The sequence below is a fragment of the Hypanus sabinus genome, unplaced genomic scaffold (genome assembly GCF_030144855.1).
Source record: "Hypanus sabinus isolate sHypSab1 unplaced genomic scaffold, sHypSab1.hap1 scaffold_259, whole genome shotgun sequence".
Lineage (NCBI taxonomy): Eukaryota > Metazoa > Chordata > Chondrichthyes > Myliobatiformes > Dasyatidae > Hypanus > Hypanus sabinus.
In genome coordinates, this window is record NW_026780717.1 from 21,537 (window position 1) to 45,203 (window position 23,667).

General features: G+C 44.1%; 1 protein-coding gene across 4 annotated transcripts in view; it reads right to left on the reverse strand.

Annotated features, from left to right (window-relative positions):
* LOC132388054 (NACHT, LRR and PYD domains-containing protein 3-like) overlaps positions 1-23,667 on the reverse strand; it is a 49,453-nt gene that overhangs the window by 16,029 nt on the left and 9,757 nt on the right. For 2 of the 4 annotated variants that reach the window (XM_059960413.1, XM_059960412.1), the window contains exon 2: positions 10,682-10,915. In XM_059960413.1, the coding sequence (XP_059816396.1) occupies positions 10,682-10,898 (217 nt within the window). In that variant the 5' untranslated portion in view covers positions 10,899-10,915. Of the gene's footprint in view, positions 1-3,870; positions 4,071-10,681; positions 10,916-21,051; positions 21,113-23,667 lie in introns of those variants that run through there. The other 2 variants (XM_059960411.1, XM_059960414.1) reach the window with 2 other exon arrangements.

The following is a 23,667-nucleotide window of genomic DNA, read 5'->3' on the forward strand; positions in this document are numbered from 1 at the left end:
CCGCTGTTTTACCCTGGTCAACTTTCCTCGTAACCTCTTCAAAAATTCAGGTAGTTTGTCAAACTTGACCATCCACGCACAAATCCATGTTGACTGTTCCTAATCAGCACTGTCTATCCAAATAATTATATATAGCATCTCTAATAATATTTTCCTTTAATTTACCCACCACTGACGTCAAACTGACAGGACTGTAATTGCAAGGTTTACTCTTAAAACCCTTCTTAAACAATGGAACCACATGAGCAATACGCCAATCCTCTGGCACCGTCTCCGTTTCTAATGACATTTGAAATATTTCTGTCAGAGCCCCTGCTATTTCTACACTAACTTCCCTCAAGGTGCTAGGGATTATCCTGTCAGGATCTGGAGATTTATCCACTTTTATATTCCTTAAAAGCACCAGTACTTCCTCCTCTTTAATAATTATAGTTTCCATAACTTTCCTACTTGTTTCCTTTATACAATTCAATATCCTGCTCCTCAGTGAATACGAAGAAAATATTTTTTTCAAAATATATCCCATCTCTTTCGGCTCCTCACATAGCTGCCCACTCTGATTCTCTAAGGGACCAATGTTATACCTCACTATCCTGTTGTTATTAATATAACTGTAGAAACCCTTTGGATTTATTTTCACCTTATTTGCCAAAGCAACCTCGTATCTTCTTTTAGCTTTTCTAATCTCTTTCATAGGATTCTTCTTACATTCTTTATAATCCTCGAACACCTCACTTACTCCATGCTGCTGATGTTAATTGTAGATATCTCTCTTTTTACTAAACAAACTTCTAATATGCCTTGAAACCATGTCTCTCTCAAATTTTAACCTTTCCTTTTAACCAAACAGGAACATAAGGATTCTGTACCCTCAAAATTTCAACTTTAAAAGACCTCCAGTTTTCTTTTACATCCTTCCCACAAAACAAATTGTCCCAGTCCACTCCTTTTAAATCCTTTCTCGTCTCCTCAAAGTTGGCCTTTCTCCAATCAAGGATCTCAACCCTGGGTCTATTCCTATCCTTCTCCATTATTATATTGAAACTAATGGTATTGTGATCACTGGACACGAAGTTCTCCCCAATACATACCTCCGTCACCGGACCTATTTCATTCCCTCACAGGAGATCCAACACTGCCCCTTCACTAGTCGGTATCTCTATGTATTGCTGCAAAAAAAAAAACTATCCTGCGTACTTTTTAGAAACTCCAACCCGGTCTATGTGTGGAAAATTAAGATCTCCGACAATCACCGCCCTGTGCCTACTACAAATATCTGCTACCTCTTGCAAATTTGCTCCTCCGATTCTCGCTCCCCATTAGGTGGTCTATAATGCACCCCTATAAGTGTTACTAGACCTTTCCCATTCCTCAATTCCATCTAAATAGCCTCCCTAGACGACCCTCTCATCTATCCCATCGGAGCACTGCTGTAATATTTTCTCTGACAAGCAACGCAACACCTCCCCCACCGCCTTGTCCCTCCGATTCTATCACACCTGAAGCAACGAAATCCAGGAATATTTAGTTCCCAATCAAACCCCTCCTGCAACCATGTTTCACTAATAGCTACAACATCATATTTCCAGGTATAATTCCATGCTCTCTCATCCACCTTTCTTACAATGCTCCTAGCATTAATATAAATGCATTTAAGAAATTCCCCACTTCTTCCGCTCTGTTTATCTCTAACAGTACAAAGAACGTTACTGTCTTCTTATTTTCGCTTCTCCCGTACATCTTTTCCCAAACGCCGGTTCCCCTCCCCCCATCTGATCTAGCTTAAATCCACTGGAGCCTCCCTAGAAAACCTACCTGCAAGAATATTTGTTCCTCTCCAGTTCAGATGTAAATCGTCCCGGCGGAACAGGTTCCACCTTCCCTGGAAAATTGCCCAATTATCTATAAATCTTATAAATATTATCTATAAATCTGAAGCCCTCCCTCCTTCAACATGTCTTCAGCCACGAGTTGATCTGCACTATCTTACTATTTCTAAACCCACCTGCACGTGACACTGGTAGCAATCCTGAGATTGCTATCCTGAAATCGATAGAGAAGATCCTCAGAGGAAGATTTATGGAAATTTGGAAATTAGTCAGCATGGCTTTGTCAAGGGCACGTTGTGCCTTATGAGTCTGATTGTACTTTTTGAGTATGTGTCTGAATACATTGATGAAGGAAGAGCTGTACATGTAGTGTTTATGCATTTCAGCAAGGCATTTGATAAGGTAACCCATGCAAGTCTTATTGAGAAACTAAGGCGGCATGGGATCCAAGGGGACATTGCCTTGTGGATCCAGAACTGGCTTGCCCACAGAAGGCAAAGTGTGGCTGCAGAGGGGTCATACACTGCATGGAGTTTGGTGAATACTGGAGTGCCGTAGGGATCTGTTCTGGGAAACTTACTCTACGTGATTTTTATAAATGACCTGGATGAGGAAATGGAGAGATGACTTAGTAAGTTTGCTGATGACACTAAGGTTGGAAGTGCTCTGGATAGTGTGGAGGGCTGACAGAGGTTAGAGAGGAGCATTGATAGGATGCAAAACTGGGCTCAGAAGTGGCAGATGGAGTTCAACCCAGATAAGTGTTCAGTGGTTCATTTTGGTAAGTCGAATATGATGGCAAAATATAGTATTAATGATAAAACTCTTGGCAGTCTGGAGGATCGGAGGGATCTTGGGGTCCGAGTCCATAGGACGCTCAAAGCAGCTGCGAAGGTTGACTCTGTGGTTAAGAAGGCATATGGTGCATTGGCCTTCATCAATCGTGGAACTGAGTTTAGGCGCAGAGAGGTAATGTGGCAGCTATGTAGGACCCTGGTCAGACCCCACTTGGTGTACTGTGTTCAGCTCTGGTCGACTCACTACAGGAAGGATGTGGAAGCCATAGGAATGATGCAGAGGAGATTTACAAAGATGTTGCCTGGATTGTGGAGCATGCCTTATGAGAATAGTTTGAGTGAACTCGGCCTTTTCACCTTGGCGCGACGGAGGATGAGAGGTGAGTTGACCTGATAGAGGTGTATAAGATGATGAGAGGCATTGATCGTGTGGGTAGTCAGAGGCCTTTTCCCAGGGCAGAAATGGTTGCCACAAGAGGGCACAGGTGTAAGGTGCTTGGGAGTAGGTGCAGAGGAGATATCAGGGCCATTATTTGTACGCAGAGTGTGGTGAGTACATGGAATGGGCTGCCGGCAATAGTGGTGGAGGAGAATACGAAAGGGCCTTTTAAGAGAATTTTGGATAGGTACATGGAGCTTCAAAATAGAGGGCTACGGTAGTCCTAGTAATAGCTAGTGTAGGGTCAGTTTCACCACAACTATAGGTTTTCTAAGTTTCTATGTATTTCGGAGTGGTCTCAGCGAGTTGGCTCAGAGATGACCATGACAAACTGGATTCATTCATCTCCCCAGCTACCAGGGTGGACAATCGTCCAATAGAACGCCATAGTCTTTCTCCTCCTGCCATTCCCACCGCCCCGGCAGAGGAACTCATGCTGCTGGGACGGAACCGCCTTTCTCCCGCTGAGCGGCTCCGGAGACTGAGAGCAGGTGAGTGTCTACATTGCAGCCAGTCCGGCCATTTCCGTGCTACCTATCCCCTTCGGCCCATGAAACTCGCCCCTCTCTTCCTAGGACCTTTCGCGATTGAGCGTATTATAAACCCCATGTCAGTTCGACTCAAACTGCCCAGACCTATGCACATCCATCCTACATTCCATGTTTACCAATTGAAACCGGTCTCTGTCTGCCCTTTGTACCCTCCTGCCCAACACCCTCCATCCGGGCGGATCATTGACGACCACCCACCATACACCGTCTGGCGAATACTGCATGTGGGCCGCCGAGGAAGGGGCATCCGGTACCTGTTCGATTGGGAGGGATACAGCTGGAGCAACGTTTCTGGATTGCCTTCTCCTTCATCTTGTTTGTAGTGAGCTGCTGAAGATGTTCTATCGGTCAGTTGTGGAGAGCGCCCTCTTCTTTGTGGTGGCGTGCTGGGGAGGCAGCATTAAGCAGAGGGACGCCTCACGTCTTAATCAGCTGGTAAGGAAGGCGGGCTCTGTCGTGGGCACAGAACTGGAGAGTATGACATCGGTGGCAGAGAAGAGGGCGCTGAGTAGGCGACGGTCAATCATGGAAAACCCTGAACATCCTCTGCACAGCACCATCCAGAGACAGAGAAGCAGCTTCAGCAGCAGGTTGCTGTCAATGCAATGCTCCTCAGACAGGATGAAGAGATCATTACTCCCCAACGCCATTCGGCTCGACAATTCAACCACCAGGGGCAAGACATGTTAAAGTGCCGGGGTTAGGACTGAGATTAAGTTACCACTCAATGCACTTTAGTAAACTATTTAAGAACTTTTTAAAAGCTATTTATTAATGATTTTTGGGAGGGTGATTTTAGATGCATATATTTATACTGAGTTAAATACTGTATATAATTAGTTTTGCTACAATATGTGTATGGGACACTGGAAAAATGTTGAATTGCCCCTTGGGGATGAATAAAGTAGCTATCTATCTATCTATCTATCTATCTATCTATCTATCTATCTATCTATCTTGGACCCTTCCCTCATTCGTGATTTCCATCCGGCCCATCTGAACAAGCCTGCTGGTTCGCATGGAGGATCCCGTTGAGGGCGGAGGCATTGTCCTGGTCCCGATCGTTAATCCCCTATTCTGCTCCTAATCCCCTTTGATTATGCCTTAATTCCGATTGTTAATTTCCCATTTACTGCTAATTCGTTTTGATGACAGAACACCTGGTCTCCACCAAGAACTGCAGTACAAGAACCTCGGCGTCACAACCACTAGTCTCCAGTCCGTTGGTCTTTTTTCCTATGATGTAACTACGTTCCCTGACCGCTTAGAACCGTTTGTTCTGTCTAGCTCCTTTTTCCGGGTTTACCTCTCAGACTCCACTTCTCTGAGTCAAGGCTCCGCGTCAGGATTTCGTGTCAAGGCTCTAAATCAAGGCTCCATGTCAAGGCTCCATATCAGAGCTCTATTTGCTGTTCGGCGTTTACACCCGTGTAAGAATTTAGACTCAATCTCCGGCCCGTGTCCTGTCCTTGGGTTCGCTCCCTACACTCTTGTAACACTTGGTTTAGTTAAAATTCACCGCTATATTCTCAACAGAAGTTTCTGAATCTGCCGATTATTTCAAATATTCTGAGTTACTTAATGAATACTTTGCTTCAGTATTCACCACGAAATGTGGGGATGACTTACAGTGGACTGAAATCTTGAGTGTATAGCCATTAGGAAAGAGGATGCACTAGAACTTTGGAAAGGTATTAAATTAGATAACCGCCGGGACGAGATATAGCCCAAGCTATTGAGAGAAGCGAGTAGGGAGATTGCTGAGCCTCTGGCGATGATCATTGCATCATCAATAAGGACGGGAGAGGTTCCATCGGATTGGAAGGTTGCAAACATTGTTCCCCTGTTCAAGAAATGGAGTAGAGATAACACAGTAAACTAAAGATCAATGAGACTTACTTCAGTGATAAGCAAAATATTGGAGAAGATACCGAGAGAGCATTTGGAGAGACATAATCTGTTTCGGGTTAGCCAGCATGGCTTTGTGAAGGGCCAGTCATGCCTGATGAACCTGACCGAATTTTTGAGGATGTAACAAAACACGTTGATGAAGAGCGTTGATGTAGAGTATATGGATCTCAGCAAGGCATTTGATAAAGTACCCCATGTAAGGATTATTGAGAAAGTAAGGAGGCATGGGATCCAAGGTGGAAGTTCTAAGCCGTTTCTAGAGTAGGTTACATGGTCATCATAACATTGTGGAACTCTAATATGCTGGAGATTTAATGTGGCTTTTTAACACTGATCAACATAAAAATAATTTTGTGTTCAAAGTAAAAACAGCTCTCTTGAAATGTCATCGGAATTAATAACATATATAAAACACAAAATATTTGATTGCATCGGCATTCATCCTATTTTAACATGAGACACAAAATCAGCACTGGGGCAGCCAATTGGCTTTAGATCTCACATAATTAGTTTAATGGATATCTGTTTTTGGAGTCCTATATATAGTCTAGGTGTTGTAATTGATTGTAGTAAAAATTCAGCTGTATCTGGAAGGCCCAGCTTTCGGTGAGTCAGTATCCTGGCAGAAAATACACCCTAAAGACAAAGGAACACTCAAAGCAACTCCATGAAAAGGTTAGAAGATCGATAAAAGAACATTAACAAGTCAGTAAGTCTCCCTTGGAGTACAGTTAAGTTAATCATGGAGAAATGGAAAGAAAATGACACAGCTGTAAATCTGCCCAGAGCAGATGTTCTCAAAACCTGAGTGCCCGTGCAAGGGCACCAGTGAGGCAGGCCACCAACAGACCTATGACAATGGAGGACTAACAAGCGTCAGTCCCTGAAATGGTGGAGACTGCACAGGCAAGAACTGTTCCTGGGTGCTTCACAAGTCGCAGCTTTATGGGAGAGTGTCAAAGAGAAAGGCACTGTTAAAAACAAAAAAAAAAAAACTCACATTAAATCTCAGCTAGAGTTTGCCAGAAGGCATATGGGAGTCTCTGAAGTCAAGGAGGAGTAGGTTTTAAGGTCTGATAAAAGCAAAATTGAGATTTCTTGACATCAGACTAAATGCTATATTTGAGGGAGGTTAACGGGGTCAGGTCGTGTTCCTTGAGTGGGTTATATGTACAAATTTGGTGCTGAAAATTATGGACGTTGGCTGTTCACCACTGATTTATGCTATCATATCACTATTCCAGACACTGTAGTGAGTTCTGAACCTGTATCCTGCCCAACGTTGATAGAACTGCAGAGTTACGGCAATGCTACCATATCGGCTATTTAAAACTCCACACAGTTCTCTCCTCCTTTCAGCTGCCAGTTTAATTCTTTGACGTGCGATTCTCCCTGGTTCTGCTGTGCAAGGGATTGTATGGGATATCAGGAAGGGGTAGCGCCTCTGGTGGGGAACATGTCGCGTCCTTTTCAGAGAGGTTTGTCCACCTTTGATCCCCACTCTCATTTGTGGTTACCCGCAGCTGTTTGCTTGCGACAGCGGCCACACCCCGGACAACGGGTTCGACAAGCCGGCTAAACCAGGTGAGGGTAGCCGACGGGTATCAAACCCTCGGTGAGATAGGGAGTTGTCTATCCCAGCATGTGAAGGCAGACTCCGGCGGACAGAGCGGACGAGACCAATGGCAGGTCCAACGGTCAAGAAGGCGATCTCTTCAAGCGTCGTGGAACAAGACACAGAAGTTGTCCTGGTCATGCACTGCGCCCAGTCCCATCTCCAGCCGTCTCGACTCTTGTGCTGCCACCGGAACCAGATGGGAATTGGGAAGAGAGTTTGAGGCTGACGTTGTGCAACTCTCCCTCACTTAAATCCAAATTAGGCCCTAGTCTCGACACCATCATCAAATAGTGTCGAGGTCTTCATCGACGACGATGGAAGAGCAGAAGTGTACCCAGGTATCAAAATGGTTGCCAGTCTTCGGATGAAATTTGCCTGATGTTTCTCAACATAAGTAGAACTGTATCAACAGTAAAGGCAAAATTGCGTATTTTAAATCTAACCTGTCAGAAAACGTGTCCACCACTTCCTCAGCCCCTTTCAAGCCCCTTTAAGACCATCCAGCACTGTCTGTTGCAGACTCGGATTCTGCCCTCCGGATAGTGGACCATTGGTCCCCATAAAGGATTTGCTTAAGAAGTTCGGCGGGTAGAGGCAAAGAATATTGTTTGACTTAAGGGTAAGTTTCCTCCTTTTTATTGCACAATCAGAGAGTGAGGATGCCAACACAGTGGAATACACTTCTTGTGGGATGTGAGAATGAAAGACCTCCAGTGTCTTTGCCGACTACATCTGCAAGAAGTTCATCCAGCTGTAGCTTCTGCCAGAGAACATTGCGAAACTGGAGCAGGAGCTGGATGGACTCTGGAATATTTGGGATGCTGAGGATTTGATTGACAGGTAATAAGGACGGGTAGTTATACCTAAGGTGCAGAACACAGTTAATTGTGTAATAGTCAGTAGGGACTAAGCAGATAGTAGACAGTGCAGGGTATCCCTGTCCCCGTTCCTCTCAATAGCATATATACTGATTCGGATACGGTCGGGAGGATGGCTCAGCAGAGGTGATCTGCAGCGTCAGGTGTCTGCCACTGCCTGGCTCTGTGAGGCAGAAGAGACGATGGCAAAGCAGGCAGGCAGTAGTGATAGGGTAGAACAGCATCCCCGATTGTCAGGTTTCCTCCAAGATGCCAGAGACAAGGCCATCTCATATCGAGTCTGTAACATTTTTAACTGGGAGGGTGAGCAGCCTCAGGTATCCGTACACTTCAGTACCGATGAAATAGGTAGGAAGGTAACAAGGTCCTGCAAAGAGTGTTTGGGGACTTGGGTGCTAATTAAATGGCAGGATGACATGACTACCAGGTTTGTTATCTCAGGGAGGTTACCTGTCCCTAGTGCTACCGAGACCAGAAAAAAGGAAGATAACACAGTTTAAAATGTAGCTACCGAGTTGTTTGAGGAGGTATGACCAGATTTGTCGATCATTGGCTCTCTTCCAGGGAAGCTGAGATCTGTATAGACATAGCAGTCTGCACTTTAATTTCACGATGGACGGACTAATATCATTGCGGGGAGGTTTACTATCAGCACTCAGAGGCTTTTTAACTAGAGTTGCAGGGAATGGGAACCACTGGACAGATGGTACGATTACTGGATAATGGGCAGATAGTGGAGGAGCTGCACGGAAAATATGCCAGGCCTGTACATAAATTCATGAATGGAAATTGATTGCAATTGCGTCTATATTAGTGCAGGGAATATTGTTCATAAGGCCTATAAGCTTAGCATATGGATCATAATGTAGCGATTGGTGAGATTTGGTTGAGGGAGAGGCAGGACTGGCAGCTTAATAACCCAGATTTCGGTTCTGGTTGCCTGCTATAGGGAATATATCAATAAGATTGATATAGCGCAGAGAAAAATATACAGCAATGTGCCTGAGTTACAGGACTTCGGTTAGAGGGAATGTTTGAACAGTTTAGGATTTTAGGTTAGGGCGGCATTGTAGCATAGCGGTTAGCAAAGTGTCTTTATGCAGTAGCGACCTGCGTTTAAATCCCGCAGCTGGTTAAGTAGCCTATACGTTCTCCCTGTGTTTCCGGTATCCTACCGAATTCCAAACATGTTTGGGCTAGTAGCTTAATTGATTACTTGCATATATTAGGTGGCGCGAACATATCCTGACGTGTTGTATGAAGGATGGGATGGGGTGTGGTGTACACTGTATGTCAAGTCCACTGGCTCCTGCTCATCGATTTGTCCGGCTACTTTTGATGTGAAGCTTCTAATTAAACATGTCTGCCCTTTGATAAACCTGCTCAAACTGTATGCTATCGTTTCATGAATGTCAGAATCAGTTCTTATGAAGTATTTGACAAGGTACTCAATGGTTTATTTGAAACTATTTTGCAATCTACCAACATGCTTCAGGTTCAAAGCTTCCAGACACTTCCGGAACATCTATGTCAAAGGGAAACCCATTATGAGAATTGGCTCCACTTGTGCATAGCTTTTGAATCTTTGTGTTCATTTTCACTCCATTTTGTGGCATGATCACACTCCTCATGCGGTAGGTTTTCTGATAGAATTTTACTGTGTGCTCCTCCCATTTCGTTTGCTTTGCTATCTGTAAACTTCAAATCCATGTTGAAGCGGAATGAAACACGGAGCTGATGCTGGTTAAGAACTATTAGAAACTGACGCTAGGGAAGATTTATTTGACTACAGTTTCCTGGTCCAATTAAGTGGCAAAATGTCCCAAATAAATGAAATAAATCGCAGATATTTTCTCGATCTGAGTTGTTTTCTTAGGGAGGTGTCTTAAATAAGCGTCCGGCCTATTAATTGATGGCCCAATTAAAGGATTCGACTGCCTTATTAAAGTAATCAATCCCACCCTAGAGTCACATAAATGTTTATTACAACCAGAGATGTTGATCGATTTAAATGATACTTCTTTATTTGTGGATCACGTGCTCCTTTACACAATGGAAACAAAAAAAATGGTAAAGTATGAAAAAGTTAAAATTTAATAAGTGAAATGTTGAACAGTATTCATCCCGCTTTGCCCAGTACTTAGCTGACACTTCTCATGCTGTAATTACAGCCAACATCCGTTTCGGATAAATCCCTTTTAGCTTTGCAAAATATGACTGAGCAGGGTATGCTCATATTTCCTTGCAAGGTTGTTCAACTTGTGCCAGGTTTGTTGTGAAGAGGCTCTGCCTATGGGGTCGATATTTCTCTGCGTGAACGCATGGGCTTCCGGTTTTCTTCCACACTCCAAAGACGTTTGGGCTGATAGGTTAGTTCGACGTATGCGTATAATTGGCGGCATGGATTTTTACCCCGTGCTCGATGTAGGAACGGATGGAGAAATACGTTGTATGACATGCCCACTGACTCACGCTCATCTACCTCAACAGCTACATTTTATAAAAATGTCCAGCAGAGTAATCAAACGTGTCTGTCCTTTTATAATCTGCTGACATAGTAAGCTGTCTTCTCACCAATTTCAGAATTAGGCAGTGTTCTTATGTAATATTTTACATGATACTCAATGGTTAATTTGAAACTGCTTGAAATTTACTAACCTGCTCTATTTCCAAAGCTTTCAGACGATTCCAAAACATCTGTGCTGAAAGCAGCCTCTTCATGTAAAATGGGTTCTGCCTCTGGATCTCCATTATATTGAGTACGTTCGATACAATCTCTTCGTTCACTGTCACTCGATTCTGTGGCACGATCAGCTACTCTGTCCTTGCAGCAGCGTTCCAGCAGAGCTCCGCAGCATGAAAGTATGCCACCCATGTCAGTTGCGTTGCTCCCTGCAAAATGCAAACCCAGGTTAAAGATAATGAAGCAGCAGTCTCCTGTCCCAATTAAGTGGTACAGTGTCCCAAATAAATGATAGAAATTCCGACTTTCAAACAATGTCCCAAATAAGCGGCTTCCTCAATTGACCAGATTCGACTTTGAAACGGTATTCAGCCCCCGATCCTTGGGTCACATAAATTAATATTACAACCATGGATTTTGATCCATGGATTGTATTTGTGAATCACATGCTCCCTTTTTGTTCAACAGCTGAGCCCAAAATCAGGAGAGCATGCCTTACGAGAACAGGTTGAGTGAACTTAGTATTTTCTCCTTGGACAGATGGAGGACGAGAGATGACCTGATAGAGGTCTATAAGATGCTGAGACGCATTGATCATGTGGGTAGACAGAGGCTTTTTCGCAGGGCTGAAATGGTTGCGACAAGAGGACACGGGTTTTAGGTGCTGGTGAGTAGGCACAGAGGAGATGTCAGGAGTAAGCTTTTTACACAGAGAGTGGTGAGTGGTGTAATGGGCTGCCGGAAACAGGGGTGGAGGCGGATACGATAGGGTCTTTTAAGAGACTTTTGGATAGGTACATGAACCTTAGAAAAATAGAGAGCTGTCGGCAAGCCTAGAAATTTCTAATGTAGGGACATGCTCGGCACAAATTTGTGGGCCGAAGGGCCTGTATTGTGCTGCAGATTTTCTATGTTTCTATGTTTCTAAATGATCAAAAAACAAAAAAAAAATCAAAAACTGCAAGGTAAGCAGTTTAAAACTATAGACCTGTCTTTGCTCCGTAATTATTTGAATCACCTCTAGCAGCTGTTAACGGAACAAAGACAGGTCTATAGTTTTAAACTGCTTACCTTGCAGTTTTTGATTTTTTTTTTGTTTTTTTACAGTGGCCTGGGCCACTCCAAGACATCAGTTTTCTCTATTTGAAGCAACTCCATTTTTGTCCTGGCGATATCCTTTGGGTCGTTGTACAGCTGAAAGACGATCTTCCTCTCCAGCTTAAGCTGACTGTCAGAGACCAACAAGTTTTAGCCACGATTTATTTATATTTAGCAGCATTCTTCCTTCCCCCAATCCTGAACAGATTTCCAGATCCCTGCTGCTGAAAAGCATCCCGATAATATGCTGAAACTTCCACACGGTTTCACAGTAGGGATGATATTACCTGGCAGATGCGTAATTAGTCTCACTTTAGTCTCATCCAAACACAAGATTTTCTTAAACATCGTTGCAATATCTTCTAAGTGAGGCTGTGTAAAGTCATTGCGTGCCAGAATATGCACTTTTGTTATCGGTACATGTGGTGTACAGTATATCCAATACTGCGCATCTCTAAACATTTCAACAAAAAACAAACTCCTAGAAGTAAGACAAGAATGATGGGAGACATAACCGTCTGATATTGTTCAATTCATAAACTTTGGATGAATGATTAAGATGATTTTAATTTGGAGTGGCGATAAACACAGATTTGGAAGAGTATGAATCCTGACATTGCCAGACAGTAAATAGGAGATGTGTACTTCTCCTAGCATTTGCGTAAAAGCAGCTACCGTTTAGTGATATCCGCATTGAAGGTTTAAAAGAGCAGAATTTCTAGCCAATTTTCTGTATCTCTTAATCAGACTAACTCACTTTTCTCTTAGTCGGAATGACGATCGATTTTTGAGGCATCACTTCGCGGCAGTTTGTCTGATTCGAAGAGCGAACAATCAGCAACAGGCAGAGTATCGTAAGAGCTATATTTCATTCAAAACTGCGTCGAATATTTAATAAGGAAAGTTTTGCGGCAGTTTTATCTGAGTTGTGCAATCGACGTCAGGGAGTGCTTTTAAATATTTAGCTTTCAATCGAGTTTTTAACGGAAGAGCTTCTCGGCAGTTTCTCTTTGTTGAGGAGAGACGAATCAGCAAAAAATATTCATTAGAAAGAGTCAATAAAATAAGACAGATACAAGCGGGACGTCCATTCTTCGAGCTGCCGTTCTTCAGAGCGTGACAGACTTGAGAGTGGCTTTGTTGAGATAAGGTATGCGTGAGGTAAATTGTCTTGTAAGTTACTTCCTCGGCTTTTATTTGTTCATTCCTCGTCTATGACTTCATAGTATCGTGAGAATGGCTACGTGGGAATTGTTCCGCAATGTTCGCGGGATGTGGGAATTCTGGGAGACATCTAGTCTCCCAGATAAACACATGTATCCCGTGAACTGAGCTGCAGCTCCCGAGAGAAAGCTGCATGATGAATCTCGACATACTGGAGAGGATGATAGATAGGAGCATCCGGTAGGTAGATACACCTAAGTTCCAGCCGACGGATAATTGGGTGACTTTTGGGAGACAGAGTGAACGCTCAGCTAGTGCTGAGAACACACACGTGGCCGTTCCCCTCAATAATAAGTATAGAACTTTAGTTACCATTGAGGGGGACCACCTATCAGTGGGAACTACAGTGACCGGGTGTATGGTACTGCGTCCGGTGCTGTGACTCAGAAAAGTAGGGAGATGAGAAGTAGACCAGTGATGATAGGAGATTCCTTAGTTAGAAGAACAGAGACGTTGTTCGTTAGACGCGCTGGAGACATCCGGATGTTATGATGCATCCCTGGTGCCAGGATCGTGTCCATGGCACTCCGAAGGGTGACGGTGAAGTGCCAGAGGCCTTGGTGTATTTTGACGCCAGTGACATCGGTAGACAATGTGAGTAAGGGTTTCAGGGAGCGATGTGGAATGCTGAGAAACAGGTCTCCCTGGATCTGCACCTGTGTCACGTACGGGTGCTGGTAAGAAAGGGATAATTTGGCACGTGAATGCGTGATGGAAGAACTGATGCAGGGGCTGGTGGTTCTCATTTATGGATGACTAGGAGCTCTCCTGGGGAAGGTAAGACATTTTAAAAAATGGGCTTCACTTGAACCCCTTGGGGTCTAACTGTTTGCCGACGTGTCGTTTATAGTTGTTCCAGTGGGTTTAAACTAATTTGGCAGAGAAATGGGAACCAGCACGATAGTGCTGAATACGAGTTAGATGGACAACGTATAGTGAGACTCATAGCAAGGAGAGGCTGATGACAGAGTAAAACGGCAGTCAACGTGATGTGTTGTAAACAAAACGCGGAAACAACCGAAAAATGTGAACTGCCGTAGAAAAGGTGTCATACTTTAATGCGTGCAGCATACAAAATGGAGATTGATACATTTATAGATCAGTTACAGACTGGTAGATACGATGTTTCTGTCATAGGGGGAAATGGAATAGACCCAAATGCAGGACGCAGGCACTGAAGTACTGGGGCAGGAAAGGAACAACTAAAGGATAGAATAAGATGGGTAAATCGTGACGTGCATGAGGGACGTGGCATTCAAAGGTGATCCTGGGATACAGAGCTTTTTCAGAGAAGGCAGGAGGGTCCCAGAGTTCAGACAAGGTAGGAGGAAGTCGGTTCCCGGAGTTCAGGCAAGACAAGGCGGATCCCGGAGTTCATGCTGACGCAGGATCCTGGAGTTCATGGCCAGACAGGGTCTTGGAGTTCATGGCCAGGCAGAGTCTTGGAGTTCATGGCCAGGCAGAGTCTTGGAGTTCATGGCCAGACAGGGTATTAGAGTTCATGACCAGGCAGGATCCTGGAGATCATGGGCAGGCAGGATCCTGGAGTTCATGGCCAGGCAGGGTCTTGCAGTTCAAGGCCATGCAGGGTCCTGGAGTTCATGGCCAGGCAGGGTCTTGGAGTTCATGGCCAGACAGGGTCTTGGAGTTCATGGCCAGACAGGGTCTTGGAGTTCATGGCCAGGCAGGGTCCTGGAGTTCATGGCCAGGCAGGGTCTTGCAGTTCAAGGCCATGCAGGGTCCTGGAGTTCATGGCCAGGCAGGGTCTTGGAGTTCATGGCCAGACAGGGTCTTGGAGTTCATGGCCAGGCAGGGTCCTGGAGTTCATGGCCAGGCAGGGTCTTGGAGTTCATGGCCAGACAGGGTCTTGGAGTTCATGGCCAGGCAGGATTCTGGAGTTCATTGCCAGGCAGGGTATTGGAGTTCATGGCCTGGCAGAGTCTTGGAGTTCATTTCCAGACAGAGTCTTGGAGTTCATGAACAGACAGGGTCGTGGAGTTCATGGCCAGGCAGGACCCTGTAGTTCATGGCAAGGCAGGGTCTTGGAGTTCATTTCCAGACAGAGTCTTAGAGTTCATGAACAGACAGGGTCTTGGAGTTCATGGCCAGGCAGGACCCTGGAGTTCATGGCAAGGCAGGGTCTTGGCTAGGCTAGAGGATGGATCTTTCGGACAAGGAATGCAGTGAACAGAGCCTCTGGCGGGCTGCATAACTCCTGGGCAGAGCTGCCTCCCAGGCAGGAACACGGGACTGGGCAAGACGCGGGAAACCTGAGCAGGTGCGGGGCACATCTCGTCGGAAGCGAGGGGTAGGAATGAGGCAAAGTCCTCCGCCAGGCAACGGTAACCTGGCCTGTCTTAAGTAGGGGACTCGGCCCAGGGTAACTCTGGAACTGACTCACAGAGCTAGTTGATTAGCGGTGAGTGCACCAAGCCGGGGCGAACAGGATGAACAGAACGAATCCAGGCGAAAAGCGCAAGCAGGGCAGCCATGATGAACGGGTAGAACGGGATAGACAGGCAAACAGCGCGATAGCGCCAGCAAGGAAAACCGGACGGAACAGCTGGACCAGAGCGTACAAGAGAAGCAGGACAAGACAAACAGAACGACCCCCCAACTGGACTTTGTTCCGGAGCCCCTTATCTACACCTGCCAGCCGATGGGCATCAGGTGCGCCTCCTTGAGTCCAAAAAGGCACGACGATCCACAGGTGTGACTTATTGGATCAAGATTCAAAGGAGGGACGGCCACAAGACTCGGAGTCCGGAGTCGGCGGACCAGATCAAGTCCTGGACTGCGGGCTCCGGACCGGACCAGAACAGTTTCAGGGTTCACTGAATCGTGGTTGAAAGGAGATGATGCTGGGAGCTCAATGTCCAGGGATACACATTGTATCGAAAGGATAGCCAGGAAGGCAAAGGGGACGGTGTGGTTCTGTTGGTAGCAAAACAAATGGAGTCATTATGAAGAGGTGACCTCGGGTCGGAAGGTGTTGAGTCTTTGTGGATAGAACTAAGGAACTGCAAGCGTAACAAAATCCCCTTATTGGAGTAATATACTATTTAAGATGTGGTCTTTGCAAGTTTCAACGGGAGATAGAAAACTTCTGCCAAAATATCAGTGTTACAATAGCCATGGGCTATATCAATATGCAGGTAGATTGGAAAAATCAGGTTGGTGTGAGATTCCAAAATGGATAATTCCGATAAAGCCTACGAGATGGCTTTTTTGAGCAGCTGACGGCTGAGCCCACTAAGGAATGAATTAATCTGTATTGGACGTTGTGCAATGAACCAGAGTTGTTTATAAAGCTTAAGGTAAAATAACCCTTAGGGGAAAGTGTTTATTCTATGATTGAATTCACCCTAAAATTAGAAGAAAAAAAGTGAAAGTCAGATGTATCAGTTTTACAATGGAGTAACGGAAATTACAGAGGCATAGAAGAGGAGTTGGCCAGAATTGATTGGAAAATAACAACAGCATGCATGCAGTCAGTTCAGCAATGGTTGGAATTTATGTAGGCAATTCGGAAACGTCCTGATACATACGTCCAAAGAAGAAGAATTAGTCTTAGTGACAAGATAGCACAACCATGGCTTACAATGGCTAATCAAAACCGCCATAAATGCCATATAGGACAGTTAATGCTGCAAAAATTACTAGCAAGCCGAAGCAAAGGAAACTTTTTAAACCAATAGAAGATAACTAAAATGTCATAAAGAAAGTAAAGATGAAGTACAAAAGTAAGTTAGCCAATAATACTAGAGGATACCAAAAGTTTCTTCAGATACATAAAGTGTAAAATCCAGGCGAAAGTGGATATCGGACCACTGGAAAACGATGCTGGAGATGTAGTAATGGGGACAAGGGAATGGCCGACGAGCTCAATGTTTTTGCAACACCGTAGAAGACACTAGCCGTATGGTCGTTGCTCCAGCTGTTAAGGGACATGAAATGTGTGACGTTACCATTACTAGAGAGAAGGTTCTTGGGAAAACTAGAAGGCAGACAAGTTACATAACCAGATAATGTACACACCAGGTTTATGAAGGAGATGGCTGAAGTGATTGTGTGCGCATTATCAATAATCTTGCAAGAATTACATGTTTTCTGAATGGTTCCTGAAGATCGGAAAATTGCAAAAACCTCTCCGATCTCAAGGAGGAAGTGATGCAGAACAAAGGAAATTAGAGACTCGTTAGTCTCATCTCGCTGGTTCGGAAGATGTTGGAATTGATTGTTAAGGATATGATTTCGGGGTACGTGGATGCAGTTAATAAAATTGGCCATAGCAACCAGGTCTTTTCAAGGGGAATCAATCGATATTATGTTCTTGGATTTTCAGAAGAACTTTGATAAGGTGCCACACCTGACGGTGTTTAACAAGCTATGGTATTGTATGAAATATTCGAGCATGGGTAAAAGAGTATCTACTTGGCAAGAGACAAAGAGTGGAAGTATAATGGGGCTTTTCTTCCTGTCTGACGGTGACTTGAGGTTATCGACAGGGGTGCCTCTTGGGACCGCTTATTTTTAATTTAAATGGCAATGATTTGGATGATGGAATTGAGGGCCTTATTTAACTCTTTGCAGAAGACATGAAGATAGGAGGAGGGACAGGTCGTTTTGAGGAATTTGAGGAGCTACAGTAGACCTTAGACATTAGGAATGTGCAAAGAAGGGGTAAATGTAATACAGTATCGAGAAGTAAGCAGCTTGGTAGAAGAAATGAAAATGTTGCCTATTTTCTAAATGAGGAGAAAATACAATACACCGAGGCGCAAAGGGCCTTGGGACTTCGTCTGTAAGACTCCCTACAGGTTAACTTGCATTTTCTGTCTGTGGTAGACCGAGCACGGAAAAGTTACAGCGGAAGTGTGGAAAAGATGCGCGCTATGGTGACTGGGCATTCGGTAGATAGAGCATAGAAATATAGACAACCTGCAGTACAATACAGGCCCTTCGACCCGCAAAGTTGTCCAAAAGCTTAAAAATTAACAGGCTTACCCATAGCCCTCTATTTTTCTAGATATGGGAACGGAAATTAGGATCTATAGATGAGAACAAGATTCCGGGATGTTATGTTGCTTCTCGCGAGCCAGGGTCCGGGAAATCCCGGATACAGTCTCAGCATTCTAAACTGCGAGGGCAAACAGCCAGAACTCGTGGTCCATTTCGGTACCAGTGATGGCGTAGGAGGAGTGACAAGGTTCGGCAAAGAGAGTTCAGGGCGTTAGGTGATGAGTTAAAGGGAGGAACTCCAGCGTTGTAATCTCAGGATTGCTATCAGTGCAACGTGGTATTCAGGCCGGAAGAAAGCTTGTGACTTATGGTTTGGCGAAGGAGGGAGGGCATAAAATTTTGGATCTTTGTGTTTTCTTACAGGGACGTTGGAACCCGAGCAGAAGAGATTGGTTACACATTAACTGGAGTGGAAGTCATATTTTCATCTTCAACAGTGCGGTTTAAACCAGACTTGCAGGGAGATGGGAACCAGAGTGTCAGAGCAGTTCGGGAAGACGTTGTGGAGGAAGATGTTGTGAACAACTCAAGCAAAGTCAGAAACAACAGAAAGTTGAGCATCGTGCGACTCATTTCCAGAGTTGCGTATATTTCAACGCAAGAAGTATCGTACAACAAGCGGATGAGCTCAGGGCATGGATTAACACCCGGAATTATGATCCTCCTGCCATTGTTGCAGGAGTGGTTGGACTGGCAGCTCAATAGTCGGGGGTTCTGTTGTTGTAGACACGAGACAGTGGAGGGGATGAAAGATGGATCCGTCATAGAAACATAGAAAACCTACAGCATAATACAGGCCCTTCGTTTTTGTGCCAAACATGTCCCTATCTTAGAAATTACTAGTGTTACCCACAGCCCTCCATTTGTCTAAGCTGCATGTAGTATCCAAGAGCCTCTTAAAAGATCCTATTGCATCCGCCTCCACCACCGTTGCTGGCAGCCCATTCCACGCACTCACCACTCTCTGAATAAAACACTTACCCTTGACATCTCCTTTGTACCTACTTCCCAGCACTTTGAACCTGTGTCCTCTTGTGGCAACCATTTCAACCTTGGGAAAAATCCAATGACTATCCACACGATCAATGCTTCTCTTCATCTTGTACACCTCTATCAGGTCGTTTCTCATCCTCCGTCGCTCCAAGGAGAAAAGGCCGAGTTTACTCAACCTTCTCACAAGGCATGCTCCCCAATCCAATAATAATGAGATTATTATGACGTGACACGGCCAAGCAAGGAAATATCTAAACTGACCAAAAGTTACTTCGGAAGATAAAAGATATTAAAGTGAACAAACGTTGTGTGGGAATGTGAGCGACTTTACAGAGCTGGGCGGCTAACAGCACAATACCAGTAATGGAGTGATTGCAACTGGATCTCACAGGTGCATAACTGTTACTTTTATGCACATTCTGTCTCACTCCAATTAGTGCCTACCTTCCTTTGTACAGGTATGTAATGTCTAAAGCACCAGTGTTTGAGTGAATGAGACTCAACAAGTTTTCTCCTGACTGAATCAATGGAATCTCCGAGTCAGAAGGGTTTTCTCCAATTTATGTTCTCAGTCCTCCAGCTGTTTAACTTCTTGTTGTTCCCTCGTCTACATTCGTGGTTTTGGGGTTTTCTTCCAATAAAGCTCTCACCACAGGTCTCACTTTAATCAGAGAGATAATAAAGCACCTTAACAATACAAAGGACGAACAAAATATTTCTGTTCTATGTTCCTAAAGACGAAACTGATAGAAATTTAAATGTGGAAGACAAATATTATAATCCCAGTGAACAAATCTATTAATATCCATTTCATTTCACAAACCTCCACCACCCCCCCCCCCAGCACCATCCTTCCCAACTCTACTGAGCACATGTTAACAGCAATGAAATGCTCTTCGTCCATGAAGCCCAAGTCCTGACATTATTATTGTGAACCTCGTTAGCAAAAGCTGTACAGAACATATTTCCAGGAATGACAGGTAAATTGGTACCTGCATAATTTACTGATAAAAGCTGAGGTTTCATTTCTGCTCTTCTAACTATCACAAAATGACGGCCTATCCACAGACCTATCTCCAAGAGATTTAAATGTTTCCAGAGTGAAAGTAATAAATTGAAACAGAAATTACTAAAAAAGCTCAGCAGGTAAGGAACAGCTGTGGGAAGAGGAACAGATCTAACCATTCGGCAATCAGAGATTCCCCACAAGCACTGTTTATCTGCCCGAAACCTCTCCCTCATTGCGGGAGGAGTTCCATCCAGATCCACCTGTAGAAGCGCAATCTATCCGAAAGACAAACTCTGCAAGTTCCATATTCCTGGAGTCCCTATACCAGCATTATAACCCATGGTCCTAAACTCCCAGGACTCTGTGCTGACGGTAATATGCTATAATGTCTCAACTATTTCCAGTTCAAGCCCAAGACTCCTCCATTAACCCGTGACGAAACTGAAAACTGATGACACTTTTCTGGACAGGAATCGGGCTTGAATCCCGGGTACGGGAACAAAGTGTGTACAGATACATTTCAACTTGTTTACACAGTTATATTGAGCACATTTGTTCATTATTTTATTGTGGAGTGGGATTCTTCCCAGGTAAATTAGCCGGCATATTTCCGGTAGTGTAACAGGAGGAAAATGTCTTTAATGTAAAATAGTAAACTTGGAACTCAGTTGAGATCTTTCATTTCTTCTGATGCACAACTATTCACTGAGTGCAAGTTGTCTGTGACATCCTGAGCAGATTTGCAGAGATTCAATCCCAACATTCATTAGTTTTCTATTCATTCCAACACAGGCATCATATATTCCATACAGTAAATGATCAAGGCATTTACTGAGGGGCAGTGACCAGAGAGAGATGAAAATCTTCAACACCCCTTGAACCTGTTACACCTGCGACTGATGAAGTGGATCACCAGAACGAACCAGAAAAGTAAACAGCAGACCAAACCTCAAATCATCTGAGTTTCATTATGAACACAATGAACACTGGGAACTCAACTCTTTGGTAATGGGGCAGCTAAAATTCCAGTTGTGGTTTCAACCATGTCTCGAGGTGCATTCAGTAAATCCGCTGATTGCTTCAGTTCTACGGAACTTTCAGCAAGTGTAGAGCTGGCTGAAAATCAAAATTTTAATTGCAGGATACGCCCTGTCTGCCCTAATTATCGGTAATGGGTTATTATACAATACATTGCAATACAATATTATAAAATACAATGATATCCATGAATTTTCTTTCTTTCCTGAATTAAATGTCAATAATTCTATCAAATTAATGTACTTTCGAGAAGCGGAAAACTTTTGTTGACAATACAGGCGAAATTCCAAACAGATTGTTGGATGGAGGAGAAGGGTCCTATTTACAACTGAATGGACTGTGAGGCTGTGCCCTCAGATCCTGGACTCCCTGATGATGAAAACATCTTCTTCCCGTCCGCGTATCCAGGCATACAAGGTTTTCCTATAGCGCCAACTCACCTCCTTAGAGAACAGGCCCAGATCCAGCAAATGTTCCTCATGCATAAAGCTTTTCGTTCCAGAAAACCTTCTTGAGAACTTTGTAAACAAAAACTACAATGAGCACATTTCCAGGACTAACAGACCTTTTGCTAGCAAGAAAATTTATTTATCATACCCGATGGTTCCTTACTGCCCCATTCACTGTCACAAAAGAACTCCTGAACATCTAGGTATGGAGCCGAATGGGATGGGGGAGATCGTCAATGACTTTCCTTTACATCTATTTACATGGGAGACAGATACACAGATTATTGAAATGAAGAAAGGTTAGTCAAGTCCTAGAAGGTGTACAGATTGCAGAACAGCAGCTTGCTGTCTAGAGGTAAATTTAAATGGATAAATCACAAAGGCCGGACAACGTGTTCGCTCTTAGCCTCTGAGGCGCTAGTGCTGAAACTGTTCGAGCGCTTGCACTGACATTCAAAATGACCAAGAATGTGAGGACAGCTAGTTTTGCTTATATATGTTAGAAAGGCTCGAAATATTAGAACGGATATTATAGGGACGTGAGCCTGCCATCCGTCTTGTGTTTGTCGTTGTAAGGTATTTAAGAAACGGAATGTATAGGATTTCGGACGACTGGCCGAGGATTAGACAAACTGGCAGGTCATATCTAATCAAGTTATTGAGATTTTGAGGAACTTATAATAAGATTGATGATGGGAAAGTGGGTGTCATTGCCTACATTGACATTTACAGGGCGATTGACAAAGTTCTGCATGGGAGGCTAGTCCGAAAGGGAAAGATCATTGGAACTCAGGATGAAGCAAGTGGAGAAAACAGAGACTGCTTGCAGATCGTTGACTGTCCAAATGGAGGCATGAGTTTCGCGAGGTACTGCAGGGAAATCGACTGGAAGTTTGGCATTGATATTAATGATTTAGATGACAGTTGAAAATGTGGCAAACTGGAGCAGCAAATATGTGGATTATACCGAGATAGGATGTAGCAGGCAGTGAGCAAGGCTGCCAAAGGTGCATTGTGCTCTGGACCAGCTGGGAAGTCAGGTTACAAAATAGTAGAGGGAATTTAATACCGACAACAGCGAATTGTTGGAATTTAGCAAGATAAACCAGGGTATGACTGACACTGTGAATGGGAAATATTTTCCGTGTATGACAAAATAAACTGACATTGCTATACAGATTCACAGTCTTTGAAAATGGTCCCACAGTTAGCTGTATTAACAAGCTACAAATGAAAGGCACACTCAAACGATAAGGAACCGAAAATAAACGAAAGGGGAAATGCCTGATTTCACATCATCTGCTGTGAGTTTCATTATGACAATGATTAATACTGCAATAAATTTGTAACTGTGAAACTAATATTGTAATGGCTGATTTCCATTAAATCGCTGGTAGTTCTTGCTACAACATCTGAGTCCTGAATGACTCATTGCGACAAGAGGTGCAAATGATACATATCATTGAGGTGGCGGGATATAGGCTGGACTGAGGTTCAACACGATGGTAGGTATATATCGTTCAGGTGGCGGGATACAGGCTGGACAGCGGTTGAGCAAAATGCCCGATATATATTATTGAGCTGGTGCGATGCAGGCTGGACTGAGGTTGAACGGGATGTTTGATATATGTCATTGACATGACAAAAAAAAAAAGGATAGAGCCTGAACAAAATAAGCTGAATTGCCAAGGTGATAGAAGGGATCAAGGACACTCACAGATGGTCCTCCAGCAATACAACAGATACTAAATTTATAATACCTTTTATTACATACAAATATTCTCAAATGAGAGAGATGGAACAAACAATAGGGACTTTGTCATGTGACCTTTGACACTCAGCAAATTTCATCAACCTGCCGTAGACAGTATCCCCAACAGGATACCTTAAGTGTTCGGACGGCTCCTGCTTTACTCGTGACTTCAAGGAGCTGCCGAGACCTGTGGACGGCTGAGGGCATCAGGAAAACCAGACTACCTGCCGGTGACTGTGTCTGAACTTTCAGTTGTATCAGCAAAGCAGGCAGCATAGCCTTACAATCCTGGATATTCTCGCTTTCCATCTGGGGTGAAGAATAAACACTGAAAAACACAAACCACCAGATTCAAGGACGCCATCCATTCTGCTG